Source organism: Mobula birostris, chromosome 10 (genome assembly GCF_030028105.1).
Source record: "Mobula birostris isolate sMobBir1 chromosome 10, sMobBir1.hap1, whole genome shotgun sequence".
Lineage (NCBI taxonomy): Eukaryota > Metazoa > Chordata > Chondrichthyes > Myliobatiformes > Myliobatidae > Mobula > Mobula birostris.
In genome coordinates, this window is record NC_092379.1 from 146,555,444 (window position 1) to 146,574,860 (window position 19,417).

Genomic DNA, 19,417 nt, shown 5'->3' on the forward strand with positions numbered 1-19,417 from the left:
GCGTTATTTCCAGCGCATTCCTGTTCGTCCAAGGTCTCTATCACAAGTTAATTCCACAGCATTCTTGCTCGTTGAAGGGGTTGTCACGCGTGAGTTCTGGAGCATTCCAGCGCGCCCAAGGGCGCTATTATGTATTAGTTCCAGAGCGTTCCTACTCGTCCACGACCTCCGTCACGTGTTACTTCCGCAGCATTCTAGCTCGTTAGTTTTGTAGCTTTCCTGCTCCTCGAAGGGCTTTATCGTGTGTTAGTTTCAGAGCATTGCAGCTCACCCTAGTGAGCAGTCACACGTTAGTTCCGGAAATTTTTCTTGTCCGAGAGCTCTTTCACACGGTAGTTCCAAAGGATTTCACTCATCCAAGGGTACTGTCATGGGTTAATTCTCGGGAGTTGCAGCTCGACTAATGGCCCTGTCGTGCTTTGGGTCCAGAGCATTTCAGCTCGTCAAAGGGCTCTGGTCACGTGCTTGTTCCGGAACCTTCTATCTCATCCAAGTGCGTACTCAGGTGTTATTTCCGAAACATTCAGCCGTCGAAAGGCTCTCTCGTACATTAGTACCGGAGAATTTCTGCCCGTCCAAGGGCTCAAAATGATGCGTTGTTTCCAGAGCATTCCTGTTCATCCAACGGCTCTGTCGTGCGTTACTCCGGAGCATCTCAAATCGTCCTGTCATGGTTCCGTTTGGCTGTTCCCCTTTAACGCTCCTTTCTCCCTGGTTATGCCCTAATTTCAGATTTCCAATTGCTGCTAGTTTTCCTAATTACAGTACACCTGTTTTTCATCAGGGACTGTGAAATAAGTACGATGGCTTCTCTATCACAGGTTGCCAGTTTGTCGGTTTATCCTTGTATGATACCTCGTTCTCTTGTCCGCTTAGAATCATTAGTTCCAAGTTTAGTTCTAAGTTCTGCTCTAGTTTCAAGATAGTCCCTGTAGCTCCCGCCTCCTTGTCAATATTCCTCTGGTTTGCTGTTCTACGTTCACATCCACGCCAGCATCCCCAACTCAGTCGACGTGCCGGTGTTCTCCTCAGTCGCCCCGTACCACACGTCCAAGGCCTCTGTCGCGAATTAGTTCCCGAGTATTCCTGCTCGTTCAAAGATTCTATCACGCGGAACATTCCATCTGGTCTAATGTCTATATCAGTCATTAGTTCCAGAGCATTACAGCTGGCCAAGAGCTCCAGGATGCGTTAGTTCCAGAACATCCCTGATTGTCCGAGGGAACTATTGCGCATTAGTTCCAGGGCACTCCAGCAAGTCCAAAGGTGCTGTCGGGCGTTTGTATTGGAGCGTACCAGCTTATCCAAGGTGCCTATCACAAGCTGGCTCCGGACCAATCCAGTTCGTCCAAGGTGTCTAGCACACGTTCATTCCAGAGTATTCCTGCTTGAACAAGGGATCTATCATGCGTTAGTTCTGGAGCAAGACATCTCCTTCAAGGCCTCCGAAACATTTCCACCAGGTAATTTAAATCCCAGTCGTTCTTTCCTCTTTCCTGACCTCTGCACCAAAGCACAACAGGTCCTTCTCAGTCGGTTTGTGCCACTTTGTGTTACTCTTGAACCCCTACACCCTCTCCTGCTCCGTAACAATGTCACTGTCAGCAGTTTGGGCCTCTTATCTAACGAATTATACGCTGCCGTTGGAGAAGATCCAGACGACGTTCAGAAGAATGATCCCAGGGATAAAGGGTTAACATATGAGGAGGGTTTGATGGCTCTGTGTCTGTACTCGCTGGAGTTTAGAAGAATAAGGGGGCATCTCTTTGAGACCTGTCTAATATTGAAAGTGTTAGATATAGTGGATGTGAAGAGGATGTTTTTTATAGTGGGGGAGTCTAGGGCCAGAGGGCACAGCCTCAGAATAGAGGGATGTCCATTTAGACTCGTACAGTCACAGAAAAGTACAGCACAGAAACAGGCTCTTCGGCCCATCTAGTCCTCGACGAGCCATTTAAACTGCCTACTTCTATCGCCCTGCACTGAGACCATAGCCCTCCATACCCCTGCCGTCCATGTACCTGTCCAAACTTCTCTTCAGCATTGAAGTCGAGCTCACGTGCACTATTTGTACCGGGAGCTCATTCCACACTCTCATGATCCTCTGAGTGAAAAGTTTCCCCTCATGCTCCCCTTAAACATCCCACCTTTCACCCTTAACCCATGACCTCTGTTACAGTCCCATCTCACCTCAGTGGAAAAAGCCTGCTTGCATTTACCCTGTCTATACTCCTCATAATTGTGTGTACCTCTATCAAATCTCCTCTCTGGCTTCTACGTTCTGAGGAATAAAGTCCTAAGCTATTTAATCTTTCCTTTTCACTCAGGTCTTCCACACCCGGCAACATTCTCGTAAATTTACTCTGTACTCTTTCAACTGTATTTCCATCTTTCCTTTGGGTAAGTGACTAAACCTGCGCACAATTTAAAACAGAGGAATGTGCATTTAGAACGGAGATGAGGATTTTTCTTTAGCCGGAGGGTGGCTGTGAATGCAAGTCATTTCGGTAATTTTAAAGCAGGAGTTTGATAGGTTCTGCATTAGTCAGGGCATCAAAGGTTATGGGGAGAATGGAATTGAGAGAGAAATGGATCAGCCATGTTGGAATTGTCATGCTGACTCGACGGGCCGAATGGCCTGATTCGGCTTCTACGTTCTCATGGTGGGATGTCAGACTGGAAGTCTTCACCCCGTGCTGGACTAATTCCCTCTGCCACCAGGAACTCCTTTCGGGTGGCCGAAATGGGAACATTCTGGTCGGCGGGGTGGCACGAACGAGCCTGGTGGTGGGGACAGGTTAACCTTTCCTGCCTTGCATTGGGTGAGTTTGTAGAGGAAGGTCCAAGATTTCCGCCGTCGGTGGTGAGAGACGAGGAAGCGGAGATCGCCGGTGCCGGTGGACGTGAGACGGCGCTGCTGGTTGAGAAGATACTGGAGCCCACGCCCCCCGTCTCCCCCCCCCCCCCGAGGCCAAAGGACCCGGGTGGTGGCGGTGGCGGTAGCGGAGTGGGCCAGATGGTAGCCTTCGCTCCAGCAATGGGACCAGGATGTTAAGACTGCGCATTCGGTGAGAAAGTGTCATTGAAGCGTTTATAGGAATCAAATGCACCCGGCGCCAAGGAACCCTTCCTGCACCGAGACCGGAACCGGTGCAGAGTCGGGCCGCGGGCGTCTAAGCGGCGGAGCCCGGGAACCGGAGCGGGAGGAAGCGGTTACAAACAGATCGAGCGACGGAGCGGGAGGGATTGGTTACAGGAAGACCGAGAATCGGAATGGAACGACCAGGGACCGGTGTTTGGAGTGTACGGGAGCGTTGAACCTGGGACCGAGAGCCGGCGGTGGAGATGCTGGAAGCTGGGAAACGATTATTGCAGCGACCGCTGCCTTCTCGACCCTCGCCCGTGAAATTGCACCTCCCCGTCCTGCTCCACTCTGTCCAGTTCTCCACCGGACACCAGCTCTACCCCGCTGGGCACTCGGCGTCTTCGGCCGGAGCTCCGGTCCCGGGGCACGAGGTCGGAGATTGGTCGGGATCGGGTTTGGGGAGGGGAGTCTGTGACAAAGAGAGGGAGAGCGGCATGTCCCCAGTAACGTCAACCTTGGTTGAAAGGGAGAGGGCGGTGGACCCAGGCGACGGACTGGGGAAAGGATAGAGGGCGAAAGTCCCGGGCAGTGAGGTGGGGTAGGTAAGTCCCGGTCGGTGAGGGGGAGACGTAATTCCCGGCTAGTGAGGGTGGGACGCAAGTCCCGGACGGTGAGGGGGGAGACGTAAGTCCCGGGTGGTGATGGGGAGAGGGAGTAAATCCCTGGCGGTGAGGGGTCGGAACTTAAGTACCGAGCAGCGAAGTGGGGAAAGAGGGCGGAGGTCCCGGGAGACGGAGTGGGGAGTTAGGGCGGAGGAGGAGAAAGAGGTCGTAGATCCCGGGGGGAGGAGGAGAGGAGATCAGGCGGAGGTCCCGGGCCGGAGGAGTAGGGAGAGGACGGAGGTCCCAGCCGCGAATGGGAGAGAGGTCGGGGGCTCGGGCAGTAGAGGGTCCCAGGAGGGAACACGTCGGTCGCTAAGGAGTGGGAGATCATCGAGCCAGGGAGAAGTGAGTGTCCAGTGCCGGCACGTCGTTCCAAAAAGGACTGGGAGCGATGGATAACTCGGGTTGGGGGGGAGGGGTGTTCAAGAGCGGGGTACGAGCTTTGGGTCAAGTACTGCTAAGAGCCGGCTTTGGGCGTTGGGACCTTGTTGAATGGGAAGCCGAAGTGCTGAGGGAGAGTAACCTTGATGTCCAGACGGACCACGTCCATAGCTCCCTGAAAGAGGAACTGAGATTAAAAGTCAAAAAGTTCTCTTGCAGCTTGATAAAACTCTGGTTCGGACGCATCTGGAGTATTGCGTGCAGTTCTGGTCGTCCCATTATCGGAAGGACGTCAAGGCTTTGGAGAGGGTGCAGCAGGGGGTTAACCGGGATGTAGCCCTGATTGGAAGTCATGTACTATAACGAGAGGTTGGACAAACCTGGGTTGTTTTCTTGAAGCGGTGATTGCTGAGGGCAGCAGATTCAACGGGCCGAATGGCCTACTTCTACTTATACAGTATGCCTTATGGTAAAGTTAACAGGTTCATAAAATTATGAGAGAGATTCTGTAGATAGACAACCCGTATAAAAAGAATCTAGTGCTTTCCCGGTGTAGATGGAGAAAAAACTCTTCTGGGGCTTCCAGCCGGAGGGGGTGGGGTACAGGAATTGATTATAACCAACGTTTCGATGACGAACTCTGCCATCTTCATGTCGGTTATAATCGATAGCTGCACCCGGCTGGAAGCCCGAGAAAAGTTTACTAGACAGCTTGTATCTATTCCCAGAGTTGAAATGTATAATATCAGGGCCTTGCATTTACTTCAGTATAAATTCAATGTAAATTTATTATCAGAATACATATATATCACGAAATACAACCCTGAGATTCATTTTCCTGTGGCATACTCAGCAAGTCTATAGAATAGTAACTATAACAGGATCAACGAAAGATCAACCAGAGTGCAGAAGACAACAAACTGTGCGAATACAAAAATAAATGAACAGCAATAAATAACGAGAACTTGAGATAATGAGATAAGGATTCCTTAAAATGAGGTCATTGGTTGGGGGAACATCTCAATGGATGGTCGAGTGAGTGTAGTTTTCCCCTTTGATTCAAGAGCCTGATGGTTGAGGGGTAATAACTGTTCTTGAACCTGGTGGTGCGAGTCCCACGGCGTTCTAGGCTAAATCCTTTTGTAAGATTTTCCATTCAAAGGCATCCATGTTTCCATACCAGGCCATGATGCAGCCGGTCAATACACTCTCCACTACACATCTATAGAAGTTAGTCAAAGTTTTAGATGTCATGCCGAATATCAGCAGATTGCTGAGGAAGTCCATGTGCTGCTGTGCTTTCTTTGCAATCATGTGCTGTGTCCAGGACGATCCTCTGATAGAGTAACAGCAAGGAATTTAAAGTTGCTGACCCTCCCCACCTCTGATCCTCCAATGTGGACTTGCTCAGGAGAGAAGGGGTAACATCAAAGGAGTTGGGAGGGGCCAGTTTATTTTTACACAGTGGATAGGGCTGCCAGGGGGGTGAGACCATTTCACAAGCTCTCACAGAAGCACACGGATGTGCAGAGAATGGAGGGACAAGGATCATATATTGGCGGGCTTTTCACTCACACAGCACAGTTGTTGGTTGGAACATGTTGCCGGGGCAGTGGTAGAGGCAGATACATCAGGGACATCTAAAAGACAAGTTGAAGGATAAAGAGTGGGTTTAAGGATCCGTGCAACATCGTGGGCCAAAGGGTCTGTACTGTGCCGAGGGTTCTCAGTTCTTTTTGCAGCATAAATTCCTATAGTGGGTGAGTCACGGAGCCTCAGAACAGGGAGACGTCAATTTAGAACAGAGATGAGGAGGAACTTCGTTAGCCAGCGAATGGTGAATCTGTGGAAGTCATTGCCAGGGATGGCTGTAGAGAACAAGTCATTGTGAATATTTAAAGTGGAGATTGACCGGTTCTTGATTAGTCAGTGTGTCAAGGGTCACAGGGAAAAGGCAGGAGATCGGGGTTGATCGGGATAATAAGTCAGGTCAGGTCAAGTTTATTGTCATTTAACTATATACATTACATGTATATAACGTATATAACCATATAATGTATATAGAAGCGAAACATTTCTCCGAGACAGGGTGTAAAGTACAGTCGTACACGTAACACATACAGCACATGATAACATGAAGGTAAGGATCAATCACGCATAAATAACAAACTTAAGGACATCAAATTTAACACTGGAAGGTACGGAGCAGATTAAATAATGAACAGGCCATGACGGAATGGTAGAGCAGACTCGATGAGCCGAATGGCCTAATTCTGCTCATACGGGAATTGTGGTAATTCAGCATCATTAGGCCAATTAGTTGGACCCCACTCTGTGGGCTGAAGGGCCTGTTCCTGTGATATAATGTTCCAGGTACTAGTAAGCAGCATTTATAACGTGATACTGTGTGATTTCAGATGGCACAGCGCTCAGACCGTACAAACCTCACGGAGGAGAACTGTTGAAGAGGAGACGAGTTCCGTGGGATGGAAGGAGACTCTGGGAATGATTCGCCGGCTGGCGGCCGCCGGGACTGGTCAGATGGAGTCTGGGAGATGTCCGCTCTCACTCTCCAGAGTAACACCAGCAACTCTACAGCCGAGCCCGGCCTTCAGGGCTCGGCTGCCCAAACCCTGCTGAGGGTCGCCCTGCTCTCGGCCATCCTCGGCGCCTCGCTGTTCGGGAATGGCCTGGTGCTGTCTGTGTTCCAGAGCAAACCACAGCTTCTGCACGTAGCCAACCGTTTCGTGTTCAACCTCCTGCTGGCGGACCTGCTGCAGACGCTGGTGGTGATGCCGCTGGTGATCGCGGGCGGCGTACCGGGCATCCAGCCACTCAACAGCGGCCTCTGCACGGCCCTGGTGGTCTTAGCTCACCTCTTTGCCTTCGCTGGTGTCCATACCATCGTGGTGGTCTCCATTGACCGGTACCTGGCAATAATCCACCCCCTGTCCTATCCCTCGCGAATGACTTCCAGGAGAGGTAGCCACCTCATAGCTCTCACCTGGCTGCTGGGCACAGTGCAGAGTACCCCGCCACTGTACGGCTGGGGACAGGTGGCTTTGGATGGCCACCCCTTCTGCGGCCTTGTCTGGTCCTCCAGCCCCTCCTACTCGTTGCTGACCACACTGCTGGGCTTCTGGCTGCCTGCCCTCATCATGCTGGGCTGCTACTGGATGGTGTTCCGCGCAGCTCGGCGGCAGAACGCACTGGTCCACCCAGCCCGTTCCAACAGCCCACCGCGGGGCTGGACTTGCACCAATACTTCCGCCCCCAGCTCTGGAGTCAGGATTCGGGCGCGCCGCTCCCTTTGCCACTGCAAGGCGGCCAGGGTGGTTTGTTTCATTATGTCCTCCTACCTCCTCAGCATGGGGCCCTACAGCATCCTGGGCACCATATCCATCAGCAGGGCCCACAGCCCACCCTCTTGGCTCAGTACCGTCGCCCTGGTCCTCTTCTACAGCCAGTGCTCCGTCCACCCCTACATATATGGGTACCTGCACAGGAGCATCAGGAGGGAGTTCCTCCGCCTGCTAACCAGCTCCTGTTGCGTTTTGCCGCAACCCAAGGCCTTGCCAGCCCACAGTCACCTCACCACCATGGTCAGGAGGGTTCATCGCCCCCACTGCTCCTCGGGCGCCTCTCGGGCCTGTGCCCTGGGGTGCTGGGGGGTGGAGCCTGCCACTGCACTAACTCCCATGGACCTGAGCGGAGCTCAGAGCCCCCAGGGCTGCCGCAGGGAGACTGTCTCAACCAGCTGCAGCTCAGAGAACGAACTTCGTCTCTTGCCCAGCCAGGTGTCTGGGCGGAGGCAGAACGGTGTCGCCTCTCGTTAATACAACAACTCTCGCTGTACCTACACAGAAACATAGAAAACCTACAGCACAATACAGGCCCTTCGGCCCACAAAGTTGTGCCGAACATGTCCCTACCTTAGAAATTAATAGGCTTACCTATGGCCCTCTATTTTTCTAAGCTCCATGTACCTATCCAAAACTCTCTTAAAAGACCTTATTGTATCCGCCTCCACCACCGTTGCCAGCAGCCCATTCCACGCACTCACCACTCTCTGAGTAAAAAACTTACCCCTGACATCTCCCCTGTACCTACCCCCTAACACCTTAAACCTGTGTCCTCTTGTGGCAATCATTTCAGCCTTGGGAAAAAGCCTCTGACTATCTACAAGATCGATACCTCTCATCATCTTATACACTTCTTTCAGGTCACCTCTCATCCTCCGTCGCTCCAAGGAGAAAAGGCCGACTTCACTCAACCTATTCTCATAAGGCATGCTCCCCAATCCAGGCAACATCCTTGTAAATCTCCTCTGCACCCTTTCAATGGTTTCCACATTCTTCCTGTAGTGAGGTGACCAGAACTGAGCACAGTACTCCAAGTGGGGTCTGACCACGGTCCTATATAGCTGCAACATTACCTCTCGGCTCCTAAACTCAATCCCACGATTGATGAAGGCCAATGCACCGTATGCCTTCTTAACCACAGAGTCAACCTGCGCAGCTGCTTTGAGCGTCCTATGGACTCGGATCCCAAGATCCCTCTGATCCTCCACACTGCCAAGATGTACATGCTGAACCTGTTTTCATTTCAATGGTTATACAGTATCTGTGAGAATAAATTATTCTGATGAATAGAAAATACTGTAATTTTCTAATCAATGGAAGAGTTCAAAGCCTGAACATGCAGTTGGTGAACTTTCCTGGAAGGGATCTCTGCTGCCTTGCTCCAGGCCCACTCATGGGGGATGCTTTGGGAGTAAACCCCAAGGAAAAATCTGGACCTGAAGTCCTTGCATTTTGTTCAAAGCTGACTGGTAACTCCTGCGACGCTGCTGGTGCCAGACTGTATTGGACTCTGTCATTTCTTTGGATTCTTCAACCGTGTTGAGAAAAGGAGCCTGCTACATGGGCACCAGTTTGCTCTCCCCTCCCTGGCTTGCTTGCTGGCATGCATCTCAAATGTAGACAGCCAGGACACAACATCCATGGTCAACCAACCCTATCTAACTTGGGCTTAACCTGCTTAAAATAAAGTGCTTGACTTGCTTGGGGCTGAGATAGTTTGGATGGACGTTCACCCATATCCTGGAAGTTAGCGATGGAAGCGTCTGTGGTCACAGATTTCAGACCAGTTGGTTAAAAATGAGCAAAAACCTCAAAGCTGGAAGCACTCAGCAGGTTGGATGGCATCAATGGGAAAGAGGTGGGGTCCCTCTCATGAGAACGGGAAGGGGCTGGGTTGAAAGTCAATGTGTCCCAATTAACTGCCCCTTGTTCTCAGTATTGGCAGCCCTCGGGACTGTCCAGGAGCTTTGTGGAAATGACATAATCTCCCAACTCAGGGAGATGATGCTTCTCGTGTTTGGAGACTGACCACATTCTGACGCAGACGGCCCAGGGACAATGGAAGTGCCAACAGTAAGAGCTGAAGGTTAGTGATGCAACTCCAGAGAAACATGAAATCACGGGCCGCCACCCACACTCCCTCTTATTTGCATGGTCTATTTATTTAGAGATACAGCGCTTAACAGTCCCTTCCAGACCAATGAGCTGTGCCGCCCAGCAACCCTCGCCGAATCACAGGAGAATTCACAATCATCAATGAACCTACTAACCGGTACGTCTTTGGACTGTGGGGGGAAACCGGAGCACCCGGAGGAAACTCACATGGTCATGGGGAGAATGTACAAACTCTTCACAGACCACGCCAGAATGAATTCCGAACTCCGATTCCCCAAGCTGGAATAGTGTCACACTAACCGCTACACTATAGCCCCACTACTAAATTTCGGGTGTGGTCACCAAAGTGCTGTGTTTTGCACAAAATGGAACAACGTATCAGTTCAATGCTGCAGGACATTGGAGAAACGTGCTAATGAGTGAAGAAGGTGGGTAACAAACACACAGAACTGACCGGGTTATCGGTGAACAATTTCCCCTAAAGGTTTGCAGTCATACGTCAGCAACAGACTTGTGTCAGAGGGTGTGAATATGGTGATAGTGTCAGTGTCTGTAACAGACTTGTGTCAGAGGGTGTGAATATGGTGATAGTGTCAGTGTCTGTAACAGCCTTGTGTCAGAGGGTGTGATTGTAGTGATAGTGTCAGTGTCTGTAACAGACTTGTGTCAGAGGGTGTGAATATGGTGATAGTGTCAGTGTCTGTAACAGACTTGTGTCAGAGGGTGTGAATATGGTGATAGTGTCAGAGTCTATAACAGACTTGTGTCAGAGGGTGTGATTGTAGTGATAGTGTCAGTGTCAGTGTCTGTAACAGACTTGTGTCAGAGGGTGTGAATATGGTGATAGTGTCAGTGTCCATAACAGATTTGTTTCAGTCAGTGTGAAGTGCTGGTGTCCATAACAGACTTGTGTCAGAGGGTGTGAAATGAATAATAGTGTCCAAATCCACCAAAGGCTGTTTCAACGGGTGTGAACAGAGTTATATTGCCCGTGTCCAAGAGCGCCATGTAGTGTTAGTCCAGTCACTTGTTACCAAAATTTTACAGGTATTAAAAGTAAACTTCAACAGACATTGAGGGGAAGTCTCATTTACTTACCTTGCCTGTAGGAAGTGTAATGGTCATTTTTGTCTGTATCTTGAAACCCATTTTACTCCATGCCAGAAAGGTCATCACTCTTTGGGTTCAGTGCATGCAGTGTTTGACAGTGGGCAGTCTACTGTTCCCATCTCTGTTGCAATCTCCTCTGTTGCTTACCATATTTTCCCCTCCTCTCCCCAATAACACCATTTGTAACGTTTGTAATATAGAGTCATAGAACACTATGACACAAAAACAGTCCTTCAGGCCATCTGGTCCATGCTGATCTATTATTCTGCCTAGTCCCGTTAACCAGCACCCATACCCCTCCCATCCATGTACCTATCCTAACTTCTCTTATATGTTGAAATCAAACCCTCTTCTACCACTTGTGCTGGCAGCTCGTTCCACACGCTCACCACCTTCTGAGTTAGGAAGTTTTTCCTTGTGATCCCCTTAAATATTTCACCTTTCACCCTTAACCCATAACCTCAATGTCTAGTCTCACTCAACCTCAGTAGAAAAAGCCTGCTTGCTTTTACCCTATCTATAGCCCCCCTCAGAGCAAAAAAGAGAGGCAAAAATAGTGAGGTAGTGTGCATGGCTTCATTGTCCATTCAGAAATCTGATGGTGGAGGGGAAGAAGCTGTTCCTGAAACATTGAGTGTGGGTCTTGAGGCTCCTGTACCACCAAACAACGAGAAGAAGGTGACGGTGGTCCTAAATGACTGATCCTGCCTTTTTGAGGAATGGCCTTTTGAAGATGGGAGGCTAATGCCCTTGGTGGAGCAGGCTGAGTTTGCAATTTTTTGAAGCTTTTCCTGATCCTGATCCTCCATACTCAGACATTCCTCTTGTCCTCACAGAAGGACTATTGGGTTCTTGGGCTGTATTCCCTGGAGTTCAGGAGAATGGGTGGGGGGGGGGGGGCTTCTCATTCTGAATGGTAAAAGGGCTGAACAGATTAGATATGGCAAAGTTATTTCCCATGGTAGGGGAGTCTAGGACAAGAGGGCACGACTTCAGGATTGAAGGACGTCCATTTAGAACGGAGATGCGGAGAAATTACTTTAGTCAGAGGGTGGTAAATCTGTGGAATTTGTTGCCACGAGTGGCTGTGGAGGCCAAGTTATCGGTTGCATTTAAGGCAGAGATAGATAGGTTCCTGATTAGCCAGGACATCAAAGGGTATAGGGTGAAAGCAGGGGAGTGGGGATAACTGGAAGAATTAGATCAGCCCATGATTGATTGGTGGAGCAGACTCAATGGGCCGAATGCCCTACCTCTGCTCCTATATCTTATAGTCCTCTGGTCTTATGGAGTAGGTGCCATGGCTGAACCCTTTCTCTTGGTATAAAGCACAGAAAAGATCCAAAACCCCCTCACCACCAAAGGTAGGGGATGCCATGGGACAGTAACAACCTTCTATAGACATGTCAGGACAGGCTGTGGATGGGTCACTCAGCTGAAAGACAGAAAACCATGAGTTCTCAGCACCAGTGGAGAAACTGGATGGCTTTATAGAGCATTGGTCAAACCACACATTAAGTATTGTGAGCAATTTTGGTCCCCTTATCTAAGATGTGCTGACATTGGAGAAAGTTCAGAGCAGGTTCATGAGAATGATCCCAGGAATGAAAGGGTTAATGTATGAGGATCATTTGATGGTTCTGAGCCTGTACTTGCTGGAATTTAGAAGAATGGGGGTGGTGAGTCTCACTGAAACCTATTGAATATTGTAAGGCCTAGATGGAGTGGATGTGCAGAGGATATTTCCTGTAGTGGGGGAGTCTAGGACCAGAGGGCACAGCCTCAGAATAGAGGGATATCCATTTAGAACAGAGGTGAGGGGGAATTTATTTAGCCAGAAGGTAGTGAATCTGTGGAATTCATGCCAGATGGCTGTGGAGGCCAAGTATATTTAAAGTGGAGGTTGATGGGTCCTTGACAAGTCAGGGCATTAAAGAATATGGGGTGTAGATGGGAGAATGCAGTCAAGAAAGAACATAAATCAGCCATGATGGAATGGCGGAGCAGACTTGATTTGGTCAATGGCCTAATTCTGCTACTATGTCTTATGGTCTTATGTGTTGGTCTTATGTGTGGTATCACGTGTTGATGTCACATCAAGGCACAAATGCCTTCTCAAGGGGAAAGAACATTCTTCTGATAGAACATAGAACACATAATGATACAGCACAGAATGTATCCTTCGGCCCATCATGTTGTGTCAACCAATATAAACGTACTCCACAATCAATCTAACTTGTCCCTCCTGCACAGAGCTGTCAATCTCAACAGCAGAGGAGAGCACCCTAGTATCCTGGCCAGTCCTTAAAAATATTAGCTCAGATCCAAAATCACATTCAGGTTTAATATCACAGCAAATGTCGTGAAATATGCTGTTTTGCAGTTTTATAAATTACTATAAAACTATAAAAATTATATATCTAAAATCGAAATTAAATTAGTGCAAAAAGAGAGCAAAAAAAAGGGAAAAAAAGTGAGTTAGTGTATATGGGTTCAATGTCCATTTAGAAATCTGATGGCAGTCCTGAAAAGTTGTGTGTATGTCTTCAGGCTCCTGTACCTCATCCTTGATGGTAGACATGAGAAGAGGGCATGTCCTGGGTGATGGAGGTCCTTAATGATGGATGCTGCCACTTTGAGGCACCTGATTTTGAAGGTGTTCTCAATGCTGCTGCCCATGATGGAGCAGGCTGAGTTTCACCTTTTTGCTGCTTTTTCCAATCCTGTGCAGTGGCCCCTCTGTACTACCTGTCTCCTTGTCTCTGTGAGAACATGCCAAGCACAGATCACATCTACAATTCCTGCATTACAACTGCATCTGCACTTTAAAATGTACTGTAGTGATGCTTGAAATGTCACAAAAGGCCTTATGAAACAGATCAGGCAGCATTTGAGAGAGAAACTACTGACTTGGTGTTTCAGATCAGTGACCCCTCGTGGCTGATACAAGGGGCATAATTGTAAGATGATTGGAGGAAAGTATTGGGGGGGCTGTCGGAGGTAGGTTTGTTTTTTTTTTTTTACACAGAGTGGTGGATCTGTGGAACTTCCTGCCCGGGATGATGGTAGAGGCAGATGTGTTGGGAACATTTAAGAGACTCTCAGATCAGCACATGGATGAGAGGGGTTAGACTGATCTTGGAGTAGGTTAAAGGGCTGGCACATCGTGAGCTGAAGGGCCTGTACTGCATTGTACTGTTCTATATTCGTCAGAACTGGGAAATGTCAGAAGAGGAGGAGATAAGAACAGGCACAGAAAACTGTGATCAGCTGGGGACTAGGAAGCAAATGACAGAGCGGGTGAATATATCCAGAAAACAACAAGTCTCCAGGAGGTACAAGCAGAACATGAGCAAGAGTGCTAGGCTAACTGAAAGGTCCTAAGGTGGAAAAGTCACCTGGATCAGATGGACTACATCCCAGAGTCCTGAGAGAGGTTGCTGAAGAGATAATGGATGCATTGGTCATGATCTTTCAAAAATCACTTGATTCTGGCATGGTCCCAGAGGACTGGAAAACTGCAAATGTCACTCCACTCTTTAAGAAGTGAGGAAGGCAAAAAAAAAGGAAATTATAGACCAGTTAGCCTAATCTCAGTAGTTGGGAAAGTATTGGAGTCTATTATTAAGGATGGGGTTTTGGGGTTCTTGGAGACTTCTGATAAAATAAGTCAAAGATAGCATGGTTTCTGTAAAGGGAAATCTTGCCTGACAAATCTGTTACAGTTCTTTGAAGAAGTAACAAGCAGGGTGGACAAAGGAAAGGCAGTGGATGTCACTTACTTGGATTTTCAGAAGGCATTTGATAAGGTGCACACAAGGTTGCTTAACAAGATAAAATCCTATGGCGTTACGGGTGACTAGTGGTCTCACTATTGGGACTGCTGCTTTCACATTGTTTATCAATGATTTGGATAATGGAATTGATGGCTTTGTGGTAACGTTTGCAGATGATACAAAGATAGGTGGAATGGTAGGTGGTGTTGAGGAAGCAATGTAATTGCAGCAAGACTTGGAGAAATTGGAAGAATGGGCAAAAAAGTGGTAGATGGAATACAGTATTGGCAAATGTATGATAACGCATCTTGGTAAAAGGAACAATAGTACAGGCAATTATTTAAATGGGGGAAGGTTCAAACATCACAGGTGCAGAGGGACTTAGGAGACCTTGTGCAAGACTCCCAGAAGGTTAATTTACAAATTGAGTTTGTGGTAAACAAGACAAATTCAAAATTGGCACTATTTCAAGGGAAATAGAGTTTAAAAGCAAGAGATCATGCTTGACCTTTATAAGACACTAGTCAGGCTGCACTTGGAATATAGTCATCAGTTTTGAGCCCCATGTCTCAGAAAGGATGTGTTGTCCAGAGGAGGTTAACGAAGATAATTCCAGGAATGAAGGGGTTAACATATGAGGACAGTTTGGCAGCTTTGGGCCTGGACTCACTGGAATTTAGAAGAATGCATGGGGATCTCATTGAAACCTACTGAATGTCAAAGGGACTAGATAGGGTGGATGTGGAGAGGATGTTTCCTATGGTGGGGGTATCCAGAACTAGAGGGGACAGCCTCAGATTTGAGGGGTGACCTGTTAGAACAGAGGTAAGGAGGAACTTTTGTTTTTAGCCAGAGAGTAGTGAATCTGTGGAATGCTCTGCTACAGACTGCAATGGAGGCCAAGTCTGTGGGTATATTTAAGGCAGAAGTTGAGAGCTCTCTGATTGGTCAGGGCATCAAAGGAGAAGGCAGGTGTATGGGGTTGAATGGGATCTGGGATCAGCCATGATGGAATGGTGGGGCAGACTCGATGGGCTGAATGGCCTAATTCTACTCCTATGCCTTATGGTCTAAGAGAAATTATCTCCCCCCTCTCCCTTCACGGGTTGCAATATTTCCAGTTTTCACAATCCCTTCCCGACCCACAGTGTCCTTGTTCCATTGCCACCTCCTCTTATGTCTGAAGGTCCAAACTTGTGTCCAATATCCTCTGGATTTTGCAGGATCTCATCTACCTTCCCAGATCTGAGTGCGTCTGCCTGCTCCGAAATGCCCACTTCCAGTTATCCCTCTGCTCAAGTGACAGATTGAGCAACGTGGCGCAGACAGGAGAGCCGAGTGTGGGGAGTGAAAGGGAAACATGCTCAACAGAACAGTTAGTAGAAGAAGGCACTTTGAGCAGCAAGCAGAGAACAGCCTGAGGGGGCTGGGCATGCTGACGGACCAAAGGGAGTTCAGGGTTGGCAAACCTATGGCATTCAAGACAGGGGGCTAGTCTTAGAGCCCCTGCTCCACCATCCAATTAGACAAGATAAACATTACCTATAAAAATGGGATGCTGGAAATCCAAAGCAATGACACAAAATGTTAGTGGAACTCAGAAGATCAAACAGCATCTAGGGAGGGGAATATGCAATCAGCATTTTGGGCTGAAGCCCTTCGTCAAGACTGGGAAGGAAGGGGACAGAAGCCAGAATAAAAAGGTGGGGTGGGGAAGGAGTAAAAGTTAGCAGGTGATAGGTGACACCAGGTGAGGGGGAAGGTAGGTGAGTGGGGAATGAAATGACAAGCTGAGAGGAGATAGGTGATAGAGGTAAAGAGCTGAAGAAGAAATGGTACAGGAGAGGAGAATGAAGCAAGAACAAGAACCCCTTACAGTCTTGGCCTGAAACATCGACTGCTTATTCTTCTCCACAGATATTGCCTGAAACAGAGTAGGAGTAGATGACGACGACATTGGACAGTGTTCAGAGAAGATTCACGAGAATGATTCCAGGATGTATGAGGAACATCTGGCAGCTCTTGGGCTGTATTCCCTGGAGTTCAGGAGAATGAGGGGGGATCTCAGAAACATTCCGAATGGTAAAAGGCCTGAACAGATTAGATGTGGCAAAGTTACAGAGATGTGGAGAAATTACTTTAGTCAGAGGGTGGTAAATCTGTGGAATTTGTTGCCATGAACAGCTGTGGAGGCCAAGTCATTGGGTGTATTTAAGGCAGAGATGGATAGGTTCTGGATTAGCCAGGGCATCGAAGCATTTGGGGAGAAGTGGGGATGACTGGAAGAATTGGATCAGCCCTTGATTGAATGGCAGAGCAGAGCCAATGGGCCAAATGGCCTACTTCTTCTCCTATATCTTATGGTCTTATGTAATGACCTAATTCTGCTCCATTGTCTTATCGTCTAAGCTAAATTCTGATTATATCTACAAGACAATATACATTATCTAAACAATGAAACAAAACATTAAAATGTAAGAAGTCTGCACAAATAAAAAGTGATTGATCTCAAGTTTATTGAAGAGATATTGGTAGATATTGGAGACATCAGGCACTGCGGATAGGTAAAGCCACCAATCTGTGCTGCTCTAGCACCAAAACACTACCCTTGATCCAAGTTGATGGGAATATTTACAAAATATCACAGTAAACAATAGAAGATTAAATCCTTGCTGCTGTTGGGAAGTGGGAACAACGACCGGACTGGGGAAGGAATGGGTTAACACAGTTCCATATATTTACATTACAAAGGTGAATGAGCTGTCTATATACAATGGATTGATCTTATTGCAATTGTTTTAATGTAGCACTAAAGAATCCACTTTCAGTAAAATTATTCAGTTATTATTTGAGCACAAACAGTGGAAGTAAAAACACGGGAGCACAACGACCAACGTCTTTGGAACTGCCAGAGCAAAACTGCCTCACAACCTCAAGCTATCAAAGAGAAAGTGTGCCTTGGAAATCCAGCAACAATGCCACAGTGTGGTTCTCCAACAGTTCAAGTGCTCCTGACGGTGCCCAGGTATCCAAGTGCTATTTTACTGGGCATGACAGTCCCAACCATTGACAAAGGATCAGAAAGCATGCACTACAAATCAAATTGGAAGGAGGAAACTATGCAGTAAATGGGACATCTGAACACGGAGTTAACAGCCAAGGAAGCCTTCCTCAACCTGTCACTCTAATCATTATCACATGATTGCAAAAATGTGAGACAATCGACTAAACTAGTTTTTATTGTTGCAATTATTCTAGCTTCGCAATTAGAAGTGAACAATGTTTAGAAAGTGTCCAGGATTGAAGCTATTGATAAATATTTTAAATGCAAAAGTTAAAGAAAATACACATCATATGTGTGGGGGCCGTTATTAATCCACCTTCACAACACTATAGATCTTGTTGACAAACCAGAAACAAGCGAAAAATCCAACAGTACCTAAACAAAGAAAACACAGAGAGAAGAAGTTAATGTCAGTAACACATTACAGCATTGCCGACATTAAAAACCATCTGATCAATATCTCCAGTTAATAGGTGTAACAGAAATGCCAAATGGAGCAATAGACTGTTTGGGCCACAGGGGCCTGTATCTGTTCTGTCACATGATGATAACAGGCCCCTTTCTCTACTTTTGGTACTTGCTTGTGACTGGATTGGAATAAAACATACATCCTATTGACAAGGGAAATAATGCACAATTGTTTTAAAAAATGTTGCATATGTTTTCTTTGATCCTCCTTTAATGTTCAGTTCAGTTATTACCCCTCAACCATCAGACTACTGAACCAGAGGAACGTAACATCACTCAACTTCACTCGTCTCATCACTGAACTGTTCCCACATCTCGTTCCTCACTTTCAACAACTCTTCCTCTCATATTCTTGATATTTATTATTATAAACAAACAATAAAAAATACTTTCTCTGTATTTGCAGTTTGCTGTTTTTTTTGCACTGGTTGTTTGTCCATCTTGTTGTGAGCTGTGTTTCACTGATCCTATTGTGTTTCTTGCATTTCCTGTGAATGCCTGCAAGAAAATGAGTCTCAAGGTTGTATGTGGTGACGTAGAGTACTGTGCACAAGTCTTAGGCACATATGTATAGCTAAGGTGCTTAAAACCTTTGCACAGTACTGTGTTGCACGGCAAAACAGTACAGTTTTATGTATTACACTGTACTGCTGCTTGCTGCAAAAAAAATTCATGACATATGTGAGTGAACTTGATTCTGATCTGGGTCTCTATTGTGGACTGAGAGTGGGAAGAGGGCAGGGAGAGGACAATCATGGTTGGGGAAAGGGAAAGGGTGAGGGGAGGGAGCAGAAGGCACCAGGAAGACATTCTGTATTGATCAATAAATTAACTGTTTGGAATCAAATGACCTTGCCTGGCATCTGCATCACCCCCCCACCCCAGGCACTCCTCTGCCACATGTCCCACACACCTCCCAAAGCACTCAACCCTTGCCATTCCCAACATCCCTTGCTCCCACCAGATTTACAAACTCACTCGCCATTCCACACTGGCAAATACTGTACTATGAAAAAGTCTTAAGCACCTTAACTATATAAATACATATGCCTAAGACTTTTGCACAGTACTGTAAATATACTTCGATATTAAATTTATTTTGAACTTTGGCGCTTTGCTTACATGGTCTTCTGCTGCCTTCACAGTGGACGAGAACATTTTGCTAAAGTTGAATTAGTTTTATATGTTCTTTTCAGATCTCCTCATGCATGAAGGTTCCTGGTATGAGCTTTGAGTAAGAAATCTAAAAGCTGTGTGTTCAGTTTCAGGAGTCAAACAGATAAACCGAGGGAGTGTTGCTGCAGACAGAGGAAGACTGAGGCTGTGCTCTCTACTGTGGTGTGTGTACACGTACGTACGTACGTATACACACACACACAATGCTGGAGGAAACC

At 47.4% G+C, this 19,417-nt stretch overlaps 2 protein-coding genes across 3 annotated transcripts in view; one reads left to right on the forward strand and one right to left on the reverse strand.

Annotated features, from left to right (window-relative positions):
• Positions 1 to 2,979: 2,979 nt before the first annotated feature.
• Positions 2,980 to 8,754, forward strand: gpr101 (G protein-coupled receptor 101). 2 transcript variants are annotated; one of them, XM_072271331.1, is made up of 2 exons: positions 2,980 to 3,068; positions 6,546 to 8,754. In XM_072271331.1, the coding sequence occupies exon 2, from the start codon at positions 6,615 to 6,617 to the stop codon at positions 7,962 to 7,964; it is 1,350 nt and encodes a 449-aa protein (XP_072127432.1). In that variant the 5' UTR covers positions 2,980 to 3,068; positions 6,546 to 6,614; the 3' UTR covers positions 7,965 to 8,754. The 2 variants fall into 2 exon arrangements, with proteins under 2 accessions (XP_072127432.1, XP_072127433.1); XM_072271332.1 differs by lacking the exon at positions 2,980 to 3,068 and adding an exon at positions 3,120 to 3,516.
• An 8,235-nt stretch (positions 8,755 to 16,989) lies between these two features.
• The window catches only part of LOC140204373 (transmembrane 9 superfamily member 2-like), a 96,795-nt gene continuing 94,367 nt past the window's right edge, over positions 16,990 to 19,417 (reverse strand). Inside the window, exon 17 of the mRNA XM_072271067.1 lies at positions 16,990 to 17,930. Coding sequence (XP_072127168.1) covers positions 17,863 to 17,930 — 68 coding nt within the window. The 3' untranslated portion in view covers positions 16,990 to 17,862. The remainder of the gene's footprint in view (positions 17,931 to 19,417) is intronic.

What these genes read in the sequence shown, in the direction of transcription:
- gpr101 (XM_072271331.1), top strand. Translation starts at nt 6,615, where the DNA reads ATGGAAGGAGACTCTGGGAATGATTCGCCGGCTGGCGGCCGCCGGGAC.